General features: G+C 50.5%; 1 protein-coding gene across 2 annotated transcripts in view; it reads left to right on the forward strand.

The window, feature by feature from the left end:
• Positions 1-27,444, forward strand: part of IQGAP3 (IQ motif containing GTPase activating protein 3) — a 1,503,259-nt gene that overhangs the window by 1,458,759 nt on the left and 17,056 nt on the right. The window contains exons 36-37 of one of the 2 annotated variants that reach the window (XM_069607147.1): positions 6,002-6,103; positions 6,363-6,471. In XM_069607147.1, the coding sequence (XP_069463248.1) occupies positions 6,002-6,103; positions 6,363-6,471 (211 nt within the window). The remainder of the gene's footprint in view (positions 1-6,001; positions 6,104-6,362; positions 6,472-27,444) is intronic. The other variant, XM_069607146.1, reaches the window with a different exon arrangement.

Below are 27,444 nucleotides of genomic sequence, written 5' to 3' on the forward strand. Positions count from 1 at the left end.
GTGGGGAACATTTCTCCGGTGGTACATGTTCTCCAATCTCAGGGAAAGGTCCTGCCCCTGCCTTCTTGCGTTTGCCTGGTCTAATGGCCTCCTACATTGTGGTGGTTCCACAGGCTCAGCTACAGATGAGGCGGCTTCAATGGCTTCTCTGTTTCCAGTGGTTGCGGTTTCAGGGACGCATGTTGGATCTTTTGCAGGTGTCTAGTCGCTAGAGACCTTGCGTGCTGCTCCATGAAGGACAGCCTGCTTGCAGGGCACGTTTTTCCGCAACCGTGGCCCCAGGTGAACTGTCACAGATGAACACCAGGTGAACACTGATTCATAGATGTGTTCCCTGATGAGTTATGGTGCTCGCCTGCCAGACCTTACTGTGAGCTGACTCTGCTAGTTGCTTTCCTCCCCTCTGTGAAAGAGAATTGTGTATTGATCTTAATAGACAAATTTACTTTGACTCAAACGCCCCGTCTCCTTTGCTTCATCCTTGTGGGTGTCCCCCAACATGGGGACGGTACCTGAACCTTTTCCAGTGAAATATTAATATTCCCCTTTCAATTTAGTATAGCGTGCTGGGGCACGGCCACTTAGACCCTGCCCTTCGGGGCCTCACCTCATGCCCCTTTTCCGCACAGATGGTATCGGCCCTGACAACCAGCACAGACTTTTTTTTTTAGCTTTCTGCTTGCTCCCAGTTTGTGTTTTGTCAATTCTTGTTTCACTTCCCTTCAGTGCTTCGCCTCCCGTGGCACATGTCGACTGCAGAAAGCTTCACAAGGTGTGCCTCAAGCAACCGTTCATTCCCAGCCTCGGACCCCCATGCACTCTTGTCTTGGGTGCTTGGGACCTACCACCACTGGGACTCCTGTTCAGCCTGCGGCGCTCTCGTCGCAGGGCATTGGAGAAGAGTTTGTCACGGTGGAGGAAGATCTTCCACACTTCTCCCCCGCCCCACCTTAAGGACTTCTTGTCATGACAAGGTAGGCCCTCTTCAGCTGAGCTCCACAGCGCGGCAACTCGTTCCCTGGGGTTCCCACAATCGGGGTTCCTCAGATTCAGGTTCTGGCAGGCCCGAGGCCTCTGAGGCTACTGTTCCTAAGCCAAGGGGCCCGGGGGCTCTTCGTGCGGTCCTGGGACAGAACAGAGGCCTTCCAGGCTACCGGCTCCCAAACTCAGGGGCCCTACCAGGCTGTCCTTGGCTAGATCCAGCACGGCTACCAGCACGAGGTTGTGAATCGGGGCGTTACGCTACTGCCATCCGGCTGAGGGCTCAGCACCTACCAGAGGGATCTCTGAGGTTGACGCTTCTGCTTCGGGTGCAAGACCCAAGCTGTATCCTCTCGTGTCTGAGGCCTCTTTTGGCTCAGGGCCTTCGCACCCTGCCACCCCCACCTAGGGTGTGGTGCCAGGCTTCAAAATGGCAGAGCGGCACGTGGTGGAGCCTGCGAGGCAGGCGCCTATCTTTGATCCAGCTCAAGGCCTGCCAGTGCTTTCTCCCATCAAATGGGCTTTGCAGGATGATCCCAGTCCCCTTCCTTCTGGAAGCAGCAGCAAATCCTACCGTGCAGGTTTTTAGTCCCCTCAGGGCTACATCTACCCATCGCAGCTGTACCGCTAGAGGCACCTCAGCACTTTGACCAGGAGCGGAGGCCAAGCGCCTTAGAGGGCTTGGCCTCTAGGGATCAGACAGTTACGAGTACCTCTTCTTCGAGCGCTTCCTCATCCATTCCCCTCAGATGAAGGACTTTTTGAAGATCATCTCGCAGGTGGCGCTGCCACGGCCCTGTCCTCTGGGTACTCCTCCCGTTTCCCCCGTGCGCTCCCAGTGCCAGCCCCTCCTCTGGTTTTTGGGGTTACTGCTTCCTGAGGAAGCCCCCCTGGAGTCAGGAGTGCTAGCAGAGTTCTACGGCAAACACACCACAATCCGGTCTGATATTCCCATGCATAAGGATGTCCTACAGGTGGCGCGAAAGGTCTGGGATGAAGCCCAGGTCCAACGCCCAGATGAACAAGAAGTTGGACAGCAGGTTTAGGCTTACGGTCGGGGAGCCAATCCTCGTGGCCTCCCAACCGCAGCCCAATTCCTTTGTGGTGGCTGTGGCCTCGTATTCTAAACCATAGTCTGTCGTCCTCCATGGGAGCTGTCTCCAGGTGCCTCTCCATGGTCTTCAGTCCTTGGGAAAGCGCTGTTACTACATCTCAAGGCTGCATCTGTGGCAGGCCAACATGGATGCTCTCTTGGCTGGGGCTTACCAGAAGCTGTGGCTGGAGCTCGGGAATTTCTGCTCGACCTCCCTTCGGACAAGCAAGCCTTCTTCAAGGCTGGTCTGGCGGATGCCCGGGCCATTGTGCAGGACCTCATGGAATCTTCAGTCTCGCACATCGATACAGTCAGCAGAGGGCTGTGCCTTGGGGTCGAGATGAGAAGGACGGCGTGGATGCATGCCACAAAGTTTTCATCTGATGTGCAGGAGCGAAACCTGAATCTGCCCTTCAATGGCGTGGACTTTTTTCATTCGTCCACCAGTGACGAATGAACAAAGAAAACCCACTCAAGCAGCCAAGTCCTTGGCCATCCTGACAAAACCAGGTCAGAAATCCTTCCCTCAATCCCAGGAAAGGACCGAGTACAAATCTGTGCTTTCTCCGGCTTCAAGGGATTCTGAGACCACGGTACACTGAGGCTGGACCAGCGACAACAGGAGGAAGCAACAGGTGGTTCTGCTCCCCCTCCTCTGCCCCCGCCTCTGATGGCAGGAAGCAGTGACGTCAAGGTCCGAGAACACCGCTCGCCTGTGGGGGGCTGTTTGGCACTGTTCCTGGACGAGTCTTTTTAGCAACCCGTGGATCCTATCCATAGTCTCCACAGGCTTCATTCTTCCTCTTCCTTTGCCTCTACCATGCTCTCCTCTTTGTCAGAGCAGGTCCCCGTCTCTTTTACGGGAGGTCCTTTCGCTCTTGGAGATGCAGGTGATAGAACCAGTTCCTCTTGTAGACAGGGCCTTCAGTTACTATTCCAGGATTTTTGCACTAACCAAGAACAACCAGGCTGGCCTGAGTGTAGTCCTGGTCCTGTCATTTATAAATCTGTCTTTACCACTGGAACGCTTCAAGATGATTTCTCCCACACACATAAGAGTCTGCTTATGCAGGGAACTGGATGTGTTCTCTGGACCTCAATGATGTGTACCTGCATGTTCCCATCTACCAGCCGCATCAGATGTTTTTGTGGTTCATGGTTGTTGTACCACTTTCAGTACAGGGTGCTGCCCTTCTGCCTGAACTTTGCCACTCGTATCTTTACAAAGTTGATGAACGCAGTGCCGGGCCTTCTCCGCTTGGAGGGCCATCATCTATACCCTTATCTGGACGACCGGCTGGTGAAAGCGGGGTTCCCCGAAGGGGTCGTGCACTCCTGCCAGAGATTGGCGGATCCCTTAATCAGCTGCTGTTTTGCCTCGACCAGAGGAAATCGCAGTTATGTCTGTCTCAGGAACTGGTCTTCCTAGGGCTGCGTTGTAACACTACCATTCAGCAGGTGTTCACCACGCCCGAGAGGCTTATGTCCCTCTGCATGTTGGTTAGACACTTTCTGGCCAAGTCGACCACCTCAACATGGTAGTTCCAGCACATTTTGGCCTGGTAGCCTCCTGGGTGCTTACTGCAAAGTACGCCCGTCTCAAGATGAAGTGCCTCCAGCTGCACATTGCGGCCAATTGGGATCGGGGACGGGGTCCCAGTTGGACAGGATCCCTATACCGCCGCTCCTTCTGCCAGATCTTCGCTGGTGGCTGATGGATGGCAATGTTTCAGTGGGAGCCCCCTTCACCCGCCCAGAGCCTACCCTGGTGGTGACGGTGAACTCCTCTTTTTCGGGCGGGGTGGCTACCCTGGTGGGCTCACCCACCTCAGACCCTTTCCTCTGCTTGGAGGTGGTTTTCGATCTGGTAATGGGCCCTTAGAAAGGAGATTTGGATTTCAGCAGTCCTCTGGCCAGTCACTTGGGTTTCAACACCTACGAGTGGGAGTTGCACAACTCCTTGTTGCCACTTTTCCAGTGTTGTAGGTTTGCGGACCTGGATTTGTTCACATCTCCCCTGAATGCCAAGTGCTCTGTTTGCCTCGTGGGCAGGTCGGGGTCAGGGGTCACTGGGAGACTCCTTTCAGATCTGTTGGCACGGCTGCAGGTGTTATGCATTCCCACCCACCCCTATGCAAGTTCCTGGCCTCTCTGAGCTGCAGCCTCATCCTGGTTGCCCCCCACTGGCCTTTGAGACCCTGGTTTTCGGATCTGATGCAGTTGTTGTGCTCCCGGGGACCTGTTCAACTTTTGATGCTCAACCAGGGTTTCCTGACACAGCAGGGTGGGGCAGTGGAACATCCAGATCTGACCAAACTGGCCCTGGCGGCCTGGTTTTCAGATGACAACTGGGGAATCATTCAGACCAGGAGGCCCTCGACTCGGCCCCAGTATAAGAACAAATGGACTAGGTTCTGCCATTGGGCTTGCAACAAAGGTTTGGAGCTGGTCACCTTTCCTCTGGATGACATACTGCCCTTTTTAGCACACCTGGCTTGCTCTGGATTTCAGGTGGATACTTGCTGCTCGTATTTGGCGGCCATTGGGGCTTACAAGAATTCCCCTGAGCATGTGTTTTCGGCAGCCAACTCGGTGGGTAAGGCTCACTTTATGGGGCTGTCTATGCTTTTTCCTCTGGTACATAAGCCACATCCGGTCTGCAACCTCAGTTTGGTTCTTGCAGCTTTGCAAACGCAAGCTTTTCGAGCCGATGGCCTTGGTGGACATCCGCTTGTAAATGTTAAAGACTGTTTTATTAGTGGCTCTCACCTCTGCGCGCAGGGTTAGTGAGCTGCAGGTGCTGTCTTCGTGCAAGGCCTTCACCACGTTTCACAATAAGGTAATCTTGCATACTCACCCAAACCCTCTTGCCCAAGGTGGTTTCTACGTTCCATCTGAATCAAGAGATTTGCCTGCCGGTGTTCTTCGCGAACCCATGGTCGGAGGCAGAGAGGTCCCTACATTCCTTGGCCCTCGATGGTTCTCAAGTTTGATCTCTCTTGGACTAAATCCTTCAGGAAGTCTGAGGCATCGTTTGTGACTAGTGGGCTCCTCCCCCGGCTCTCAGGCTTCCATCGCTCATTGGATGGCTCAGGCCATTTTGGAGGTGTACACGGCTATGGGCAAACCTGTTCCTGGGGGATTCATGCCCATGCAGTCAGAGCTAAGGCCACGGCTGGTAAGTTTCGGAGACTTGCTTCTTGGGATGTCATCAGCAAGGCGTCTACTTGGGCCACTCCGTTGGCCTTCTGTAGGCACTACTCGCTGGACACCAGCTCCAGGTACAATGCAGAGTTTGGTCAGGTGGTTCTGAAGAAACTTTTTTTGATTCATCCTAGATATGAGGCAGGTTGTCGCAGCTCCACCTTATGTTCTTGTTTGGTGGAATCACCCACAAGGATAAAGTAAGCGGACGCATGAGTAAAGTTACTCACTGTCCTGACTAGAGTACTCCTAGTCCCCTTTCCTCCATACGTCCCACCCACTTTCCACCACTAGTATGCCAAAGGCTAATAGTACTAAAAGTAGCCAGGTATCTAGGTGTCCAATGTGTTCAAAGGGGACTGAGCTGAGGCAGCGGGGGTTGGGGACCCCCCCCCTCGGAAGCCGCAGACCTGCGTGCTATACCAAATTTAAAGGGGAAGCTCAATTTTTCTTTTGTAAATAGCCAGGTTTTGAGGTTTTTGCGCAAGGACCAGAAGGAAGTTTCCGATCTGAATGAATGGGATTTTTTATTATGATTTCTTTTGGAGAATAATTCTTTAAACAATTGTTATTCAGCAAGGAATTTAGTATTTTTGCTATCCTTCACAAGATTTGGCCTGTTACACTGGCTCACCCTGAAAAGTTGGCTCCGATTTGTCTTAATGAACGTGCCATTGTTAAAGTAGGTTTTTTGTTAATCTGCATGTATTTTTGTTAAATTAGGGTCACTGGGAAGAGCAAGAAGCAAGCATCTCTAAATTACACTGCAGCCCGACTGTTTGAGAAGGGAGTCCTACTAGAAATTGAGGATCTTCCAGTCAGTCAGTGAGTAATTTTTTACCTTTTATTCTAGTCTCTCGATATATCGGTATTGCTCACTTAAGTAATATAATAGTGGAAATGCAAAACGTAGAGTTTTTTAAGTTACATTTTTTTGGACTTGGAAAAAATCCAGCTACTTTTCAATCTGCTTTTTCTTGCCATCATAGATTTCAATGTACCCAGTGGATGGTAAAAATCACCCAAACGTATTAGCTGACTTTACTATCAATTTAACATTTTGGATGTTTTTTATTTTCTTTAGATTTCGTAATGTGATTTTTGACATAATTCCCTGTGAGGAATCTGGCAAATTCCAAGTGAAGGCAAAGTTCATGGGGGTGGACATGGAGAGGTTTCTGCTTCATTATCAGGTGAGTTTGATCACAGCACTCCATTAGTACAAAAACAATGGAAGTGTTGTACCACTGCATAGGAAAGTTCACTATGAAGGTCGCTCAGTACCTTGAAGATAATGGCCTTGGACATTCATTTGAATCAAGTTGCTGTAGTAAGCATCTAGAATGCACTCCTGCTCACTACTCAAACTCACTTGTATACTCATCCTTATGGACCTACCTGCAGCTTTTACACTATTGACCCCATGGACGATTTCGCTCTCCACCTCACTCTCCAGGACCTTGAGTTTCACAAATCTGCTCTTGCCTGGATCGCATTCTAGCATGGAAAGTTGAACCTTTAAAATATCCTGGATATTGCAAACCTCTGACCCCATCCCTCTGTGTTCCCCAAGGATCAGTCCTCCGGCCTATGCTCTTCCTGGTCTATACCTCTACTGTAGGAAGATCTGTCGTCCTTTGGCTTTCATCATCTCCTGTTTGCTGATGGCACTCATTGTTTTCTCCTTTCCCTCCTTCACACCAGCCATTTCACTACAGTGAACCAACTTCCTCACTGCAGTTAGCCGCTGCATGACTTGCCACTGCCTCATGCTGAACTCTTGCCATCCCTAGCCTCCCCTTTTCGATCTCCTTCCTGCCTGACACCATATTGCCTTGACCAGGCTTGCAATCCTGGGTTCCTCTTTGATAGCGACATCCTATTGCAACAATTCATTAATACCACTGCCGCTAATATATAGTTTCACAACATTATGAAAATGTATTCATGTCTAACTAACCACTCGACAAAAACTCTAATCTCTACCCTTGTACTCAGCAAACTTGACTACTGCTCTTGCCTACTACTTGGCTTTCCTCTCTACTCCTTCCTCCTTCTAGTATTCAACTTTGCTACCTGCACTCCCTGCAACCTCTCCAGATCCCCTCGCACCTTTTCCTACCGACATGATTGATTGCTCTCCATTCACAACTACTCCCTTTCCAAGTTCCTTCTCCTACTCCACACAGCCATTAATGGTCTTGCTCCTCAGTGCCTGTCTGACTGTATACTCCTCTTGTTCCCCCAACTCCACCTAACCTCACGGCCCCACTGGAACCTGCTGATCATCACATTCAGTCTATCCAAATGTCGATCTCTTCAAAGCTCTGCTGAAACTTCACGTACTTGCTAAAGATAGAGCTTCCCTTCCCTCTCCCCTGTACTCCCTACATCACTGTACCATTCCCTTCAATCAATTTGATATATTTATACAGTACTCCTCTTCAGTTTGAAACACTCCCCCGACCACCTCCATCCTACCACTTAGGTGACTTACAAAGGTAACATTAACCTGTTTGTTGCTTAAATATGTGTCCGTTTTGTCCTGGCCCTGGTCTATGTCCCACTTTCTTTTCCACTTTTTTTAACGCTCCTAAACTGGCTCACCACTTGTTCTCATATTGTACAGGCACCCTTGGGGGAATGCTTCCACTAACTGTTAATGTTATTGTAAGTCATTCTGATCGAAAATGGCACCCCTGTTCAACAAACAAAATTACAAGAAGGCAGAAAATATAAGCATGCTGGAGAACAATAGTTACAGGTAAGTAACTTAAACCTTGCAGGTTCTAGCTGATCTCCGCTTGGTGTCTTTCAGTGCTGCAAGGACTCTTGAATGAAGAATGCAGCAAAACTCGATGCAGGACCCCTCTCAGGACTGGACTCGGGTCAGGTAAGCGATTTCCGGACGGTGGTCACCGCAGCACAGCGACGCAAAGGGTCTTGCTTGTCACGTTCAAACTTTCCCTCCTATCTTGGGTCCTCTTGAAGCTAGGATGCTGAAATCCTGCAGAGGTCAGTCTTGTAGGTCAAGCTGAGGATCCCCTAAGTTCCAGGTCGAAACCTGGAACGGTGATGTCAGCAGCACGGTAGCCCAAACTCGGAGCTGGTCAGCCACAGGACGGCCCTGGACGCTTCCAAAGGCTCTTCTTCGCAGGGCACCGAGCATGTGTCTGGAATGGATGCTGCCTCCACTCCCAGGGTCGCAGCTCCTTTGCAGTACTGTTAAAGGTCTCGAGCAAGTCAGGGCTTCTACAGGACAGCGCAGAAGTTGGTAACCAGGCCTCCTTCTGACGGGTCTCTGGTTTCTTCGCAGGTCTCACAGCTGGATAGAAGTCTTGGCTTCTTCAGGTTTCTCCAGGATCTCTCTAGAGTAGGTGCCGGTGTCCCCTTCTTATCCTAAAAGCCAGGTAAGAGAAGCTGCCCTCACTGGCCAATGACGGAAGTAGCAAAGACACACACACCGTTCTAGGGGTCCAATCAGGACCACTGGCGGGAACACTCGTGCATATGACTCAGACATACTGACACCAGTTTGTGTATTGGAACCAGACAGTCCCAACCCACATCATGCCATCAAACACACACAACGCTCTGGTAGCCTGCCAAAAGCTTCTGCTTTCCCGGGCACTGGAAGTCCTTATAAGGATTTTCCTGGCCTCACAGAACAGGAAGATGGCTAAAGAACAAGATGGCCATAGGACAAGCGAAAAACCATGTGGCACGGCCATGTTTGGACAGTAGCCACAGTTAGTAGACAAACGCGCTAAGGCTAAAACAAAAAGTCCCAAAAAATGGGAAAAGGGCACTGCTGCCACCAGCTTATCCTTTTAGCACATCTGCAGTGACCTAAAATCCTCCGAGTGATAGTCTAGGGCAAAACTAAAGGGTACCCCATTGTACTGCAGTGTAAGCTGCATTGTAGAATGATAAGTGATACAAAAGTAACCACAAGTAGCAACACTGTAACACCACTAAGGGAAAAAAATGTTTCCCAGTACTGACATTCTGAAGGATATGTCAGTTTCCCCATAACACATGAGCAAAAGCCAGTGCAGTGAAGCTTAAGACTTTACTGTACTGCAAAAAGAGCAGCTCAGTATAAAAAATGTAAGCAACATGTTTGGGGGTCCATAAAGATGGAAGGTAAGGTGCAGTAAAAAGATCTAAGAGTAAAGAGAACGTCCGCTGCTCAGAATGTTGTTCGTCAGGGGGCGTAGTGCACCTCGACTTGGCCGCCAGTTCGTCTTGTGTCGATGCCGTCGTCTACTCGAGACATTGTAGATGTACCACGTTGCTATGCCCCCGGGTACCTTTGTTACTCTCTCAGCACGCTGCTTTAGGAACATCTCTCACAGGGTTCTTTTTTTGTACTTATGAATTGTTGATTGTTCACGATTTTGAATTATGTCCACTCCCAAGTGTCAGGCTTCAAGTACTGCATTTCCAAGTTGTCCATCGCGGACCCAGACAACATCTGCCTGTGGTGCCTCGGTGTCGGTCACTGAGGACTGTGTTTCTTGGAAGAAAAAGAACACGAAATTGCTGAGGGAGAGGGCTGAGAACTTGCAGTAGGACGGCCCCAGTTTAAATCCCCAGCACGCTCAACCACCAGGTCATTGATCGATACGGAGGGGCTGTAACGCTCACCTGAATCCCTCGGAGGCGCAGGTCCGGGCTGGGAGATTTCAGTGTCTTCTAGGGTCACGCGCAGGCCTCTGGTAACACCCTGGATGGGCCCTCTCCTCACCGTAATTTTGACCTGGAGGGTGAGGTGTCTGCAAGTAGGAGAACAAGGGGTTAATGTATGTCTGGTTGGCCAATCTGACTTTCCCCTTTCTGGACTCCCCACGTTACTTGTAGGCTGAATGTGCTCACCTTAGATAGGTGAAAGCGGAGCTCTCCATCCTGCCAGTTGCGTCACTGGTTAATAGCCCAGCCTCTTGATTGCAGAGGATGAAGTCGGGGAGCAAGGCCGTCGTTAGCCGCACGAACGGTAATTGCTTGAATATGGAGTTTTATTTATATGTCCACTTAAATGTCTCTTGCCTTTGCAGGTCCGGTACGCAGATAAGGTAAGCGAGAAGAATGCCAGAGCTCGTGAAGGCACGTAAGCAAAAGAATGTTATTCGAAGTTAAATGCACTTCTTAATGTCTCTTTTCCCTTTTTCAGGTAGCCGTAGCAGCCGGCGTTGGAGATGGACGCCGAGGTACGTGCCGGAGTATGGGCAAGCATTTTACAGCTAGAAGGCACGTGAGTAGTGATGGCGTACAGGGCCCCTAATGATGTCCTACTTGTTTTTGCAGGTGCGGTTAAACAGCGCTTGGCGGAGATCGAGGCGTACGTGGCACAGGTAAGCAAAATTATCACGGAGGTTCACTAACCAATGTTCTTTGTTTCCGCAGGGTTGCCGGAGTATGAAGAGTGCGGTACGCGGCCTCGGAATGCACCGATGGACGAGGCAAGTGCAGCGCTGGTTTTGCCTTGTCCTAACCTGGTGTCCTTGTTCTCTTTCAGACGCTGCTGAAGACTGAAGACTGGTTTTCCGGGAGGTAAGACTGAAGATTTCTTGTTCACAGATGCAGAAGCTGAAGATTCTCTGGAGCTGACACAGTGAGCGTCCTGCTGCTAGTGCAGAATAACGCGAAGCACGTTGCACTGATCGGGTGTGGTTTAAATAGGCCACTGGAGTGCTTAGGTGTCTCCTTCCACAGCCTCGCCCAGGCAAGAAAGAAGTTCCAGCTTCCAGAACAGTTCCAGTATCCAGTCCCAGGGAGTGGTGCTGGCCACACCCAGAAGTTAAAGTAGTTCCAGCCAGGAATGGATGAGGATATCATCCTACAGGTAAGTGAGCAGCATGGTCTGCAGCAGGTAGGTCCACCCAAGCACCATTCCTCTCAATATGAGCCCGGCACTTCCTGTGCCGGGACTGGGTTCCCTTATGAGCCTGGCGCCACTGGCGCCAGGACAAGGTCCAAAAGGCCCCTGTGGGGACCGGCTGGTGCCTGGAATGGAAGTTGTGACCCTGCTTCCAAGGATGTTGGGCTGGATCTGACTCTTTGGAGGCAGCGGTCATGACAGGGGCCTACTCCCGAAAAGGATGGGCATCGTAAGAAAACTAAAGGGGTTGCACTCTCAAAGCTATAACAGCTCTTCCTCCCATAAAAAGAAAAAGCGCCATCGGCGTAGGCATGGATCCGACTTGGCGGATGAGGCCAGTAAGTCGTTGGAGGGGGCCGACATCCAGGGCTGAATGACAGGCATTTAAGGAGGAAATGCTCAAGATGTTTATGGAAGCAGGTAGGGGCAACCCCTCGAAGCAGCAGGCTTTGGTGGCACCCAGTGATTTCGGCCCCAAGCGGACCCCCACCACAATAACCTTGTCACTTTCAAGGCCTTCGGGCCCAGCAAGGGGTGTAGCCGGCTCGGCATCGGCGCAGCTAGTATCCAGTGTGACCTGGCCCGCTTATGCGTCCTTCGGCAGTGCTACCGTCGACGTCGGGGCTGACAGCTGAGCGGTCCTACACTCCTCGGTCGAGAACAGTTTTTCGAAACTGGCGACAATTTTTTGATGACTGGGACGACCAGATGTCGAGTGGCCTCGACCCTGTTTATGCAGGTTCTGGAAACAGGAATTTGTTTGCCGACTATGCAGCTTTAGTCTCCCTAGATGAGGGCCTCCATGATGCCAGTGGCCTGGACAACTCTCTGAACTTGGAGACACAGCAAGCCCATTCCTATGGGCATGCAAATGCTAAATACTGGGACACAGTAAACCGGTTGGTAGATGCCCTGGGTTGGAGTACCCCAGCCAGAACCTTGTCAGGCTATGAGCTTGTTGAAATTTTGGAAGAAGGGACCCTCTACTGAGAGGGCCATGACTTTTAATGTCGCAGTTTCCATCACCATTGCCACCTTGTGGCAGAGCCGATGCACCGCACCCAGGTAAATGCTGACTTCATTTAAAAGTATAGGCCAGTAAGGGGATACCTTGTCTATCTCTCCACTCACCCTAGGTTACCCACGTCTATACTCCCTATGGATAGGGAAGGTAAAAAGGCTGATGCATGTGAGGTGCCGGAGTAAGGAGACCGTGCTGGTTTTTACCAAAATGCTTTTATTATAATAGAAGTAGTTGGAAAAATGCCTCACTAGCCTCATCTCTGAGGGGATCCCCTGCCTCAACAAAACTAAATAATGAGACGGTTGTCAGGATATCAAAATAATGTCCTGTGTCCAAAAACGATTCCAACCCTCACATTCAAATATCGCAAACACTTCTGCAAGGGAAAATAATATACTTGGCTGTCTTTACAATCCTCCTGGTGTTCTACCAGCTACCCCTTCAATTGGTTACTCAGAGGTCAATGTACTTAGGTAATTTGCCACGGGGCCAATCCTCGTCCCTTGTCTTTTCTGCCAAAGACTATAATGAATAATTAGGTAGTTCAAACTTAGTTATTAAGGTCCTTCCTTCCCTGTGAAGTGGATTTTGATGCCAGTGGGCCAATCCTCTTCTCTTGTCTTTCCTGGTGTCTGGTATTTCATGAGTATCTCCTCAAGTCAAAGGTTTTCACTCCTTTTTACAGATTTGGCTTGTTTTGGTTCCAAGTACTGCCAGCGTTACACCTCGAAGTACTGGGACGAGGAAGAGCAAGGGAGGCAAACTTGGTTTGCTTTCGTGCCCTCTATTTCTTATAACTGAGATGAGTAAGCTTGTGGAGAATTACCAATGATAAGAAAACTCCCATCCTTCCTGCATTTCGTTATGATTAATCCTCATGTTTTAATTATGGAAGTTTATTTTTATAACTGGCTCGGCAATGCGGCTTAACCTTGTATCTCTGGTGTAAGGCATCCACAAAGTCTGCGTGATCGTGGCAGTCGGTTTTAACTCACGGTCAGCTCCGAAGGTCCTTTTTCCTTAATCGGTTTATGAACGCTGTGGCGTTCGAGTGCCAGCTCTCTGCAGCTCTGGTCACTGTGGTGGTCGGATACTTCCCCGGCCTCAATGCGAGTGTCTGCTGGACAGCTTTGCGGCTCCCTACGAGGTTGCTGGTGGTGGTCGGGTACTTCGCTGGCCTCTGTGTGATGCTTGACGTACTGCCTTACGGTTCCCTGCGAGTTTGCTGGTCACCTCAGTAAATGCAGAGAGCACTCATGCCCTTATGCCCTGCTGGGCTTCCTAGCAATGTTGTCATCCATTTTCCTCCCTGCAACCGCTGCTCACGGTTGCACTTTGTCCTGTCTTTGAAAGACCTTTGTAACACGGGCTGCAAGGGCATCAATGCGGTCCGCTGTTTCACTCAGCTTTTTCTCATTGTCTTCACAAGTATCCCCTGCACTCACAGGTTGTCTTCCTTGTTCGGCGTGGAGCCAACACCTGTTCTGCCCAGAAGTACCAAGTATTGTTGCTGTCTGCTTTGGTGACAGCGGGCTTGTTGGTGTTCGGTAAAGACTGAGGCAGCACCACTGTGTGAAGCCCTGATTTCTGCCGGCTCTTGGGCTCACACCGTGGTTTTCCAACAGTCTTGCTAGTTGTGGAATAGTCTGGTTTCCTTCTTCCCCTCCTTTACTTCAGCTCAGATGTACTCTTCATTTCAGTTTTCCTTACATACAGCTGTCTTTTTTTTATCCATTTCCACGGCTCCTGCCTTCAATACTTTCAATGCTTCCACGACGACTGCTACTGCTGCTCTACTCCAACCACATGTGCTTTGTCCTTTCTCTTTTTTTATTGTTGGAAACATGGCTAATCATAAAGAAAGGACTAGAGTGTTGATAGTTCGCACCTCTGTTTGCGGGCTCCTCGTCTCAGTACTAGACATTCCTGTTACTTGTGTTGATATACAGGAGTGTTTTTATGTGTTTGTTTATAAGGGAGGGGAAAGGACACATTCCTTTGGGCATGTGCTGTGTTAACCCCGGAATAATGCTTTTTAATGGGAAGATACTGACATTATCCTTGAATTCGTCACATTCCCGAGCCAAAAAGGACTTCTGTTTGGCAGTGTGGGTCTTAAGGCGATTATTGCTTCCTGCACCTTCACAAAATACTCGTTTGGCCTGTGGAAGGCTACTTGGGAAGCCGCACAGTACATGCCGGAAGGGGGAATGCATGATAGCTTCAAGAGAATTGTGGACATTGGCTAAGAGGTGGCACAGCAATCGTTGAGATGGGCCTGGACATTGCAGACTGCGTGGGATGTTCTATGTGGTTGGCGAAAGTCTTGAGGAGGCAGGCATAACTGCACACATCGGGATTCTCACCTAACATCGAGACTAAGCTACTGGACATCGCTTTTGACAGTGAGAATCTGTTCGGCCCAAAGGCTGATGAGTCCCTGGAAAAGTTTACAGACTTGAAGATGGACGCCAAGTCTCTAGGCCTAGCTGTTCAGCCGCCGGCAAAGCCTTCCTTTCTCCAGCATGGGGTCTGGCATGGATTCACATGCTCATAAATATTCCAGTCGTCAGACCGGAAATCCTCTAATAGAAAAAACTTTTTCACTTTCACTTACAAACTGTATTTCTCCTCTAAACCAATCACTGAGCTCTGGGGCATACTGCCCCCATCCAATGACTGTCCTCTACCTAAGCCCCTCCTCTGGCAGCCATCTTCAGATTTTTACTGCACGTTCAAGTGTTGGGAGTCCTCGTGTTTTGCTCTGTGAGCTGATCGACGTATTTCACGCTCTTCGGTAAAAAGTTGGATTTTTGTCTAATAGAGCCCTTGTGCTCTTTCTCTACATTGGCTGGCAAGCAGGGATCCGTTTATCAGTCAATTTCAACACCCCTCAAAGGCCAGAAATCGTTGAAGTTTCATCGAAGATTCCAGAAGGCCATCAGTCCTATCTGCACTCCGGACCATGTCGGAGGAGGAGGAGGGAAGTTCCCTTTTCAAACTCTGCTCCAACTACGGAATGTGTGTGTAGAGGACAAATACCTCCAGTGCCTCTACTGTTTCCATCCGAATCACAGGGAAGTGGATTGCGAAATCTGCATCGGGTTCTCCAAACGAACCGTGAAGGATCGTCACAGTAGGCTGGCGGTGTGGCTCAGCGCCAAGGGCTCTGCCCCATGTGGGAAGCAGGGGCTTGCCTCATCTAGGACCGGCTTCTAAGTCCTTTGAAAGCGCTCCATCCGTGGGGGTTCAAGACAAGGCCAAGCACTGTGCGTCCATTTCCATCGGGGGCCGCTGTGCAAGCGGGTCCCATGACGGGCAGGGCACACTCATCTTCAACATCTGCCTCCATCTCCAGCAATCGCTCCAGCTCCTCCTCAAAGAGGAAATCAACTAACTGTGGGAAAAGCCAGAGAAGATGAAAGTGCAGGAAAAGACAACCGACCTACCCCAAAAGGCACAGGTGAAGCCGTTGACGATCGATAGTGGCGGCTGCCCTCTCAAAGGCCAAGGGGGCTGACCCAGGCAAGGTAGTCCCGGCAGTGCCCAGAGTATCCCTGCCCCCGAGATGGGAGGCATCGGCCAAGCCGGTGGAGAGGACACCAGAGAAGAGGATGCCATCCCTGAACCCGAACCCATCTCCCCAGGATGCAAAGGGGTGTGGGGCGGAGGCCTCAACCATACTTCTGTGCACAGATATTTCTTCCTTGACCACACGACCCAGGAGGACTTGGGAGATGACGGTAAAAATCCTGATTGGGGGCGGGTGACGACAGAGGTGACGACGGAACTGCCGACAGCACAGTGCCCAATAGGCCTGTTGCTGGACATTCTTTCGACCCTGCACACCCTGGTGTTAACGATTCAAAACCGGATGCTGACGGCACCAACCTCTGGCAACAGGAAGCCGCACCCTACGCCACTGCATCAACCTCCACACATGCCCCCCCAGGGACAGTCGCAGGCGACTACATGGGCACAGCGGGCGGTTCACCGCGGCCAAGGGCCTCTCCCCCGGACGAAGTTCGGTCGTTCATCAGAGCGCCAGAACTCTTCCAACTGACATCGGAGGAGACCAGGAAAGGAATGTTTCCTATATCGACGACGCAAGGCCAAGAGGAAGACCATCTTGGTGGTCCTTCTCCTGACGACGTTTGGATGGAAGGCCTGGCTATGATAAAGAACCCGGCCATGGCCCTGGCCAAGAGGGATCGGCTGGAGAACAAATACTGATTGCCTGAGTACGCACCCAAGTGCCTATGTTCAGAGCCTTTCCAAGACTCTGTTGTCTCGGTGGCGGCAAGGAAGTAGTAGTCTAACTCTTCTTCATCCTCCGTCCCTCCGGACAGTGAGGGGAAGAAGTTGGATGCTGTGGCAAGAAAAGTAATCTTGTCAGCGGCATCAACAGTCAAGACGGCCAACGCCCTTGCTATCCTCACCAGATACGACAGGGATCTGTGGTATAAGATGGCCCCACGGATGGAGTTACTTCCCGACAACAAGCGGGTGAAGCACTTTCCATTCTCCAGGATGGGGAGGCGGCATCGGACCATGCTATCACATCACAGTGGCCCTGGACATCGCAGACAGAGTGTTCTGACAGATGGGGAACGGTGTCTGCTTCCGTCGTCGTCGTGGCTGGTTGAAAGTCACCAACTTTCATCAGGAAGTCCAGATGAGGGTTCTGGACATGCCCTATGACCGGGACAACCTCTTTAGAAAGGCCGTTGACGAAACGTTGCAGGCCATTAAGACTGACACCTAGACGGCCCGTGCCTTGAGCACTCTTCAACACTGCCCGTCCTTTCATGCCTCCGGCAGGAAATCTGGTAGATCGAAGGGTTTCGGCAGAGGGTCCTCTCCGTACCGCTGACCCTCCTGGTCCACGACTCAGGAGGCCTACAGAGGCTGTTCCAAGACTTTCGGTGGAGGGGCCGTTGTTGCTCCCAAGGTGGCACACAGACCCCAAAGCAAGATTGAACCGGCCAGGACGTCGGGGCCCCCACCCATGCACCCCGGTTTGAGGCCGGCTGGCGGGATTCGTCAGCGAGTGGAAGAAGTTCTCCACCGACCGATGGGTGCTGGACGCTCTCGCCCACGGACACACTCTAGAGTTCCAGCAGAAGTCTCCACGCATACCACTGATGGCCCGTCCGGAGCAGCACATCCCTCGGCTCCTGCAGGAAGTACGGGCCATGATGAGAAAAGGGGCAATAGAGCTGGTGTCTACTCCAGATACTTCTTGCTAAAGAAGACCGGGGGCTGCAGTCCCATTCTAGAACTGCAGCTTCTCAACAAATACCTTGGTGCAAAAATTCAGGATGGTCACGTTGCAGCACATGCTCGGCCAACTGGAGGAAGGAGACTTCTTGAAGTTGCTGGATCTGGAGGACGCAAACTTCCACGTCCCTGTTGACGACAAGCATCGGAAGTTACTGCACTTCGTAGTACAAGCAAGGCACTACCAATTCAAGGCCCTCCCCTTCAGACTGAAGTCAGCGCCCAGGGTGTTTACAAAGTGCCTGGCACCAGTGGCTGTCCATCTGCATCTACAGGGGAGACACGTGTACCTGTGCCTCGACGACTGGCTCATCCGGGCCAAGTCAAGGGAGGTAGTCATCGAACACAGAGAGGGCTGTCTTGCTGCTGACGGATCTGGAGTTCTCTGTCAACTATCCAAAGTCCTGCTTGATGGCATCGCTGATTGCGCTGTTCCTGGTGGCCAGGCTCAACACTGTCTCCTGCCTGGCGTTCCCCTGGGAAGTGAGGGTAGCGGCCATGCTGGGCAAGGTGCAACGGCTGTTGGCACTGAAGACCGCCACTGTGCGGACCATGAAGTGGCTGCTCGGCATGATGTGGTCATACATCTACCTGATCTGGCTCTGCAGATTGTGGATGCAACCCCTTAAAGAATTCCTGGACGCTTGGTGGATCCAGGTGTCCGGAAGCTTTGCAGACAAGATTGCTCTCGGCGAGGAGTTCCGTTGAGCGATAAGGTGGTGGGCAGTGCGCTCCAACATGGCTGGGGCACAGGTTTCCAGAGCCCCTGTACTAGGAGACGGTCACCACAGATGCTTCCCTGGAGGGCTGGGGAGCCCACACCGGACGTCTCCACGCCAGTGGCCTGTGGCTGCCAGGGGAGAGGGATGTCCTGGAGCTGCAAGCAGTGTTCTGGGCCCTCAAGTCGATCCTTCCGTCCCTCAAGGGCAAAGTGGTGAGGCTCTTCACGGACAATACCACCACAATGTTGTACATCAGGGAGCCGGGGGGGGGGGGGCACCAGATCCCCAGCGCTCTCCAGAGAGGCGCATGACTTGTGGCACTGGGCCGTCGCCCAAGAGATGTTTCTCATCCCTTTTCACCTGGCCGGAGTCAAGACCACCAACCCAGACTCCCTCAGCAGGGAGCTGCGCTCCTGCTATGAATGGGAACTTTGACAGGATGAAATGGATTGCCTCTTCCTCAAATGGGGCAGAGCCCAGATCGATCGGTCTGATTGTGACGGCGACGAATTCCAAATGCCAGAAATTCGCCAGGAGGTTCCACCAGCCGAGGAGCATTGGGGGGGGTCACGCCTTTTCCTTCCTGTGGGAAGGCCTGTTCCTGCACGCATTCCCTCCGTTTCCTCTCCAGATGCGAGTCATCAGTTAACTCAAACGGTGCCGATGCAGGATGATCCTCATCACCCCGGCTTGGCCGAGGCAGATTTGGTACCCGTATCTTCTCAGCCTGTCAACGACGCCCCCAGTCACGCTACCAGTGCTACTGGATCTGCAAGCCAGAGAAGGAGGCACAATCCTACATCATGACTCGGGGTCGCTGAACATGAAGGCTTGGCTCCTGCAGCCTTACAGTTCGGAGGGTATGAGTTGCCGGCGGACTGCAGGGAAGTCCTTGCCAGGGCCCGAGCGTCATCGACGTGCTACCGACACAAGTGGAAGCGTTTCGCGACGTAGTGCCAGACGAAGAAGATCAATCTTCTTAGGGTCACAGCCCCGCAGATTCTGCCATACTTGTCCTTGGCCAAGGCGGGGCTGGCACACGCCTCTATCAAGCTGCATCTGGCGGCTATCTCTCACTACACCAGGTCTCCGGGACGGTCTTCTCTTTGGTCCCACCGTCTTGTCAAGGAGTCCATCAAAGGACTGTTTCGATCGTTCCTGCCGGTGAAAGCTCCTGCCCCGGTCTGGAAACTCAACGTAGTACTGACAAGGCTCATGGGGGCCCCCTTCGAGCCTATGCATCAGGCCCCTCTCAGGTTCCTCTCATGAAAGATGGCTTTCCTCGTGGCCATCATCTCTGCCAGGATGGTAGGTGAGATCCAGGCCCTATCCTGCAAACAGCCTTATTTGACTTTTCACGACACAAGTGTGGTGCTGCGGACACACCCCTCCTTCATGCCAAAGGTTCAGTCGTAATTCCACCTCAACAAGCCTTTGGTGTTGCCTGTGTTCTTTCCGAAACCTTCGTCGCCTGCTGAAATGTCCTTGCAATAGCTGCATGTGGCTCGTGCTCTGAAGTTCTTTGTGGCACGCACAAAGGGTTTCCGGAAGACATCTCAACTATTTGTGAACTTTGGTCCTTTGAACCATGGGAAGGCCTTTTCCAAGGCTTCCATCTCCAGGTGGCTCTCCAGCTGTATCACACACTGTCACCGGTTGACAAACCGACCGCAGCCCGGCCGTCCGAGAGCCCATTCCACCAGAGCGATTGCTGCGACGACAGCGTTCCTGTCTGTTGTGCCCCTGCTGGACATCTGCAGGATTGCTACATGGAGGTCTATGCACACCTTCACGAGATTCTACTGCATCGACAGGGATTCGTGGGCGGAGTCCAGGGTAGATCAAGCAGTGCTACGCAACCTGTTCGCTTGAAGGTGAGCCTGTTCTGGAGGTAAGAGTAATTGCTTCCGTTAAGCCTTGCCACTTCCCGTGGTTGTGTAATATTGTACTGCTATGTATTTATTCATGAGCATGTGAATCCATGCCAGACCCCGTGCTGGAGAAGGAACAAGTTACTTACCTGTAACTATTGTTCTCCAGCATGGGTCTGGCAAGGATTCAAATGCAAACCCTCCCTCCTGCACCTCTGCGGCTCTTCTTGGTCATACTGCCACTTAGATTTACATAAAATTGCTGCCTGAGATATTGGTGCTTTTATACATTTTAGGACTTGATTTTATGAACTTGTGTTTTAGTCTTGATATATTTTTATTTTATTATTGTAGTGTGCCACATTCTCTGGCTAATTCTAATTGTTTACTATTCGAACAGTGCGACTTGAATCAGAGTCTGTCTTTGGACTCTGCACGTACTGTTTCTTTGGAACTACATCCCCCTGAAGGAGTTGTAGTTTTCGGAGCTTACTTCCTTAGAAACCCAGCGCGAACGCACCAGCGTGGATGGGTTTAGCCAGTCTGCCAGTTCGTGCTGGGCCGGCAACAGGGCAACTTCCAGCCATATCCCCCTCTACTATGGGATTGGCGGAGGTCCTGGCCGCGATCGAGGCAGCCAGAAACTGCTTTGCCGTGCCCTCTTCAGTAGCTGCCACGGTAAGGCCCTTTTCTACATTGCTAACCGCCAGAAATGCCTTCACCCAAACAGAACCTTTAATAAGTAACATTGCTGCGGTGCCTGACTCTGTCCTCTTCACCTTCCTGTGAAGACTTCTTTGACATAGCTCTGCCCCATGGTATAGCATGAAGGGTATTCCGGCCATTGGCATCTCCCCCGTTACTACCCTTATGCCCTCTGATACTCTAACCCCCCAGCTATTACACCAGTACATACTTTAGCTTGCTTGCTCCTAAATACCAGATCGCTGGTTAAGCATTCAACTAAAGTAGCATTATATATCGAGGAGAAAAACATACATCTGCGCCCTCAACGAAATCTGGGGCCATAGCGCCACGGGTCCTCTCTTAGACTTGGCCATTCCTGATCGGTACAAGATGCTAAGACAGGACAGGACAGAGAGGAAGGTAGAGGGGGGGGGGGACGCGGGGTGGGAGTGGCCATAATTTTTAAATCATCACTTACTATTTGGGAATCAAAAGGTATCATCCTGAATGGTATTGAATCCCTCCATATCAAGATCGGTTTTAATGCTGAATGTACGTCTAACCTTATTCTCATTTACTGATCCCCATCACTTAAGGCGGATTTTAACTTGGCACCATTGAATTATTTGCTACCCACTCCTCAAACCAAGTTCTAGTTATCTTATCCTGGGAGACTTTAATCTCTGGCTAGCAGATAAGAATGACTCGATAGCCAAAGATCTGGAACTTACCATGAGCAACCTTGGTTTTGAACATCTTCTTTATACCTCTACACACATTTTAGGACACACTTTGGACTGGATTTCTTCCTTGAATGTTAAAACTAAGGACTTGCATGTCCCACTCATTTATACATTTTTGCATTCAAGCCGATTTTCCTTTGAAAACTAAATCTAAGAGGACATAACTTTCTTGGTACAAATCTTAAATTGATTTCTTATGATAGTCGAACCTCTACTGCACCCTTCAATCTCGTTCACAGCTCAGGAAGGATCCTCAGATATGGCTAAGGCCCTCTTATCCAATATGGTAGAAATTACCGAAATCTTAGCCTCTTTAAAAAACAGAAGAATTAAGGAGTGTTTGAGAAACACATCTTGGTATACTTCTGAACTGAGAATACTCAAATCCTCCACCTTGAAATTATTCCATATTTGGAATTCCAGTACAGCACTCAATTACTTGGCGAATTATAAAAAAGCAACCAAAACATAGAAAACCGCTATTATTGAGGCAAAGAAAAACTCCCTCAATACAAGAATGTCATGGCGAAAAAATAAAAAATCATTAGATCAGATTTGACCAGTAGGAAAATTGAGCAGTTTAGACCCCTTAAAGAGGCTGATCCCTTTAGAAGGAACCCCTCGATTTCCCAATCCCAATTTAACTTACACTCGCACACGGAAGGTGAACTCTCCAGTATAGGGAAGGGCCTTAAAACCACTTGCTGTAAAGGAGATCCTTGCTCTGCACTTATTATTAAAACCTGTCCTCCGACTCTCTTGATGGCCATTTGTAAATTCGTCAATGCTTCTCTTGGAAGGCTTTGTACCTGCAAGTTTTAAACAAGCATGTGTTACCCCTATCATTAAAAAAAATGGCCTCTGTCCTGAAGATCCTCTTAATTACAGGCTGATCACCAATACACAGTTTCTTTTAAATTCTTGATAGGGTAGCCTACGAACAGGTTGCTAAACATCTTGACGAATATCCTGTGCTTAATCCTCTCCAGTCAGGTTGTTGAGTCAGTTTTGGTACTGAAACTGCTCTCCTAGAACTTAAATCTATGGAGCGGATGGACAAGGGTTTTGCGTCCATGTTGATGCTACTGGACCTTTCTGCTACCTTTATTTAGACAACTGGCTGATCCGCTCGTGTTAGGCAGAAACCTGTGCAGTTCCCTTAGGGCCACTGCAAAACATTTAAGACTACAGGTGTTGGCAGTAAACCCACTTGGTAGCAGTCTGTACCACCCAGATTTACCTGGTAGCTGTGGCTGAGCAGTCAGACTTCCCTCAAGAAGAGTTAGGCAGTATGCAAAGTATACACAATTGGCACTCAGATACAATAATACAAGCAAACACTGACCAGAGCTTTGGTATCAAAGTATATAATTATTTTTTTACAAACACACGGTTTGAAACATTCCAGCACTCTTGTTGTAAAATATTCTAAACACAGTTACTATTGTAATATGTACACCCCTTTTTCCTTATCAGATAAGTCACAGTAAAACACCACTTATTTTCATACAGAGGTGAGCGCTTAACTAGATGGCACTCCAATAAGGGTGTGAGAAAGGTAGGGAAAAAAACAGAATATGGAAAGGTACACCACTCTAAGGTTCAGGAACACTGTTAGCAAGGCAGAAAAGCAAAAGTCACTGGTGAGCCAAAAGTCCAAAGGCTGGGCCCACTCTTAGAGAGAGCATAGCACAAATGCGCCCAAGATCACACAGTTACTCTAGGCTTAGAAAGTCTTGCAGAGAGTTCAAAAAGAGTTTAGAGAGGCTTAGGAAAGTTTAGCCAGGGTGTCCCAGGCCAACCCAGGTTCGAAGGCTGGGGGCTAAATCTACCCCGTACAGTCGGTAGCAAGGGAAGCCAGGCGGGACACAGTACCTTAAGTGGGAAGGATCCTCCAGCGGTGGCAGTTCTTCCTGGCAGTGGGTGCAAGTTGCGTCGTCGTCCAGGGGAAGAGAAGATCTCAACTTGGAGGAAAGATGAAGGTCGTTGCACTACCAGGGAAGAAACCAGCCGCAGAGTTTTCCGGTTAAAGGTGGTACCTTTGTTTCGCGGTCGTGGTAAAACGTGGTATCCCGGTTGCCGGGCTGCTTGGCCACAGGCAAGGCGGCCACGAGGTACGTCGGGAAGGCGAAAAGACGGTGAAACTGGTTATCCCCACCAGTCAAAGGAAGAAGACTCTCCGGCGGGAGATCTCCTCTGTCGTTGGGAAAAGTGGTGAGGCGGTCCAGCAGGGCTCCACCGGTGGTGGTGTCGTGGCAGGTCGGCTCAGCTTCTCCCTCGTCGGATTCTTAGGTCCTGTGGCGACTTCTGAAGTTCCAGTCCCCAAAGCCCTGCTTTTATGCAGAAAACCCCCATTCACTCAGCCTAGCTGTCACTCAAACATGCTAAGTGGTGAGCCGGCCGGCTCACCCCTTGGGCCAATCAGGACGGAGTGCGACTTGAGTTGCCTAGGCAACTCAGTCCAGGGTGCCTAAATCCCCCGCCACCCCTCCTAAGTACCCCAGATAGAGTGGCACCACTTTGGAGGGCTTCTGTGGAGAAACCCGCCAAAAAGTGGAACAAAGGGCTCGACTTGGGTTGGAGTCACAGAAGAGAAAACAAACGCCATTTTAGAATCAAGTTTTGGCAAAAAATACCAACCGGAGAATTAATATTAATCAAATAAACCGTCGGTATGTTCGAGGCTACCGTAAATAATTAAATAAAGATAGTAGCATAAAACAATGGGAAATCCCATAGAAAAATATTCGCGGTTGAATATAAAAAGTGTATCCACTGCCACCAGCCAAAACTCGATCAGGGGGGGCGGAGATGTGCCCCCTCGACTAACAGACCCTGGGGCAGTTGAATTGCCCCAGCCAGTACGTCCACAATATGATGGTTTGTACTGGTGCTGTTCAGAATTTAAGACTAGTAAAGTCAATGGTGACTTTACATGCCCTGGGAGACAGTAGTCAGTCCCAGGGTATGGAGTCTATACTGGGGGGTCACTATGACACCCCTGTGTCACTGCACTGAGGGTGCTGTGTAACACACAACACAAAAACACATGAAGCCCTATGGAGTAAAAGACCCCATAGCCCATTAAACACATCTAGATTCAAAGAAACACACTCAAATCATGCCCAAGAGTGAGGGTAAAAGAGTCTCACTCTTGGCAGGAGAAAAAAATAAACCCCAAAAATCCAGCAAAGCTGCTGGGGGGGACTCACTAGGTTAGGAAATTCAGCCTAAACAGAGAATTCTCCCTAACAGCTCCCGCTCATACGCACTGTCAATACAGCACACCACAGAGACCATTCGCCTTCAGATGGATCTTGGATTTTCCATCAACTATCCATAGTCTTTAGTGGAGCCATCCTAGAGTGCACTGTTCCTGGGAGCCCACCTCAACACAGTTGCATGCTTGGCAACCCCCTCGGAGGAGAGGGTGACAGCCATCCTCGGGAAAGTGCAGCACCTGTCGTCGGCACAGAACGTGACCGTGCAAGCCATCAAGTCATTGTTGGGCATGATGTCCTCCTGCATCTACCTCATCCCGCTGTACAGACTTCAGATGAGACCTCTTCGGTAGTAAATGGATGCATGGTGGCTACAGATATTGGACAGGTGGACGGACAATGTTGTTCTCAGCCAGGAGTTCCAACAAGCTCTACGATGATGATGATGGTGGGGGAAGGGAAGGGGCACGCCCACATCTCACTAATGGGACTCCTTTCCAGACACCTCCATTTGAGGCCACAATTGCCACAGACACCTCCCTGGAAGAGTGTGGGGCCCACACCGGACTGTCCCACATTAGGAGCCTCTGGCTTCCAGAAGACAAGGGCCTTCACATAAATGTCCTGGAACTCTGGCCAAACTATTGGACCCTCAAGTCGTTCCTACCTCAGCTGAAGGGGAAAGTGGTGTGCATCTTCACGACAGCAGCACTGTCATGTTCTACATCCGGAAGCTGGGCAGGGCGCGCTTTGCCAGGAGGCCCCAGCCCTGTGGCACTAAGCCATCCTTCAGGGCATGTTCCTCATACCATTTCACCTTGCAGGCTTCAAGAACACCATTACAGACTCGCTCAGCCTCAAATGGGAGCTTCAGCAAGTGCAAATTACTTGTCTCTTCAGCAAGTGGGGTTGGCCCCAAGTCGACCTCTTTGTGATGGTGACCAACTCCAAGTGGCAGAGGTTCGCCAGCAGTTTCTCTCTGCTGGAGAGCCTGGGGATGTCTTCACATTCCCATGTGAGGGTCTCTTCCCCGTATGTCTTCCCTCCAATTCCGCTCCTGCTACGTGTTAACAACACACTCGGACATTGTCATTGCAGGATGATCATCGCGCCGGAATGGCCATGGCAGATCTGTTACCTGGACCTGCTCCGTCCATTCAGCTACCTCCACTTCCCGACCTCACCAGAGAAGACAGAACAATACTGCACCATGATCCAGCATCGCTGAGCCTCAGAGCTTGGCTGCTGCAGCCCTAGCGTTTTGACATTACGCTTTCCCTCTGGAATATTAGAAGATTGTGTCCAAGGACAGGGCGTCCTCTACACTGTCATTCTACGGTCACAAGTGGAAGATCTTCAAGTGTGGTGCAGGACTCCGAAAATTACACCGCTGCACAGCTCCACAGCTCCATTTGTTTCTGCTTTCTCTGGCCAAGACTGGCCTAGCTCACACCTCGATCAAGGTGTATGTGGCTGCCATATACCGTTACGCATGGTATGCCATCTCTGTGGTTGCAGTGTCTCGTCAAGGAGTTCCTCAAAAGCCTCTTCAGGACTTTTCCACCAGTGAAGGCTCCTGCTCCGACGTGAGAGCTCAACGTCGTCTTGAGTAAGGTCATACAGAGCACCTTGTGAACCAATGATTAGGCCCCCTTGAAGTTCCTTTTGTGGAAGATGGCTTTTTTGGTGGCCAACACCTCAGCCAGGCGGGTCGGGGAGATCCAGGCCCTCTCTTGCAAGCAGCTGTACTTTTCTTTCCACGCTACGAGGGTGGTTCTGCAGACCCCGCCCCCTCCAACCCCCACCTTTATGCCAAAGTTTCCTTCAGAATTTCACCTCAACTAGCCTTTGGTGCTGCCAGTCTTCTTCCGGAATCCTTCTACGCCGATGGAAAGGACGTTCCCTATGCCTTGAGGTTTTATGGGGCACGCACAAAGGACTTTCGGAAGACTTCTCTACCGAATTTTGGACCTATGAATCCTAGGAAGGCCCTGCCTAAGGCTTCCATTTCTAGGTGGCTCTGCGGCTGCATCATGCACTGTCATCGTCTGGCTAACAGACCTCTTCCAGGCCGGCAGAGAGCTCACTGCACCAGAGCCATCGCAGTGATCACTGCATTTTCTCTCTGGTGTTCCAACAGTTCCCATTTGTCAGACATGTTAGAACTCTGGTGCATAGAACTTATCCTTGGTTATCCGCCACGACGAAATCAAAAGATGGATCAGGAGGAATACAGCTTTGAGGCCATAGAAAATAGGAGAAATCCCTGTGCCTATTTGCCCAATGAATTCCATTATGCTTGTTACTGGATTGAAGGAAACGGTTGAATGCATCATCCAGTCTGTAATGGATCCTAGGATGGACCTGCCATTTGATGGGGAGGAACGTTTCAGTAGGGTTAAAATTCCTTTTGGCCAATCTCGTGCTTTTTCTAATAAGGCTTTGGCAAAGTGCATTGCTCTGTTTGATGCTTCTGCAAAGGTTTCTGTGGTGCTGAGGATGGGAATCTTCATGTTCAGGGGGTATGCCCTCTTCAGTGACAACTGCAGGAACTGGAGGATATCACATCACATTTTACCACCTCAGATACTGTAACCAGGCTGGCAAATCCCACAGGCACACCACAGCATGAAGTGTTGAACTGCACAATGTAGGAACCGTTGGGTAGTGGCAAGGCTTTGCTGCTCAACATTTCCAATCAGAAAGCATTCAATGTACATACTGTAGAGTTTGTGTT

The sequence above is a fragment of the Ambystoma mexicanum genome, chromosome 1p (assembly GCF_040938575.1).
Source record: "Ambystoma mexicanum isolate Mex_15411 chromosome 1p, UKY_AmexF1_1, whole genome shotgun sequence".
Classification (NCBI taxonomy): Eukaryota; Metazoa; Chordata; class Amphibia; order Caudata; family Ambystomatidae; genus Ambystoma; species Ambystoma mexicanum.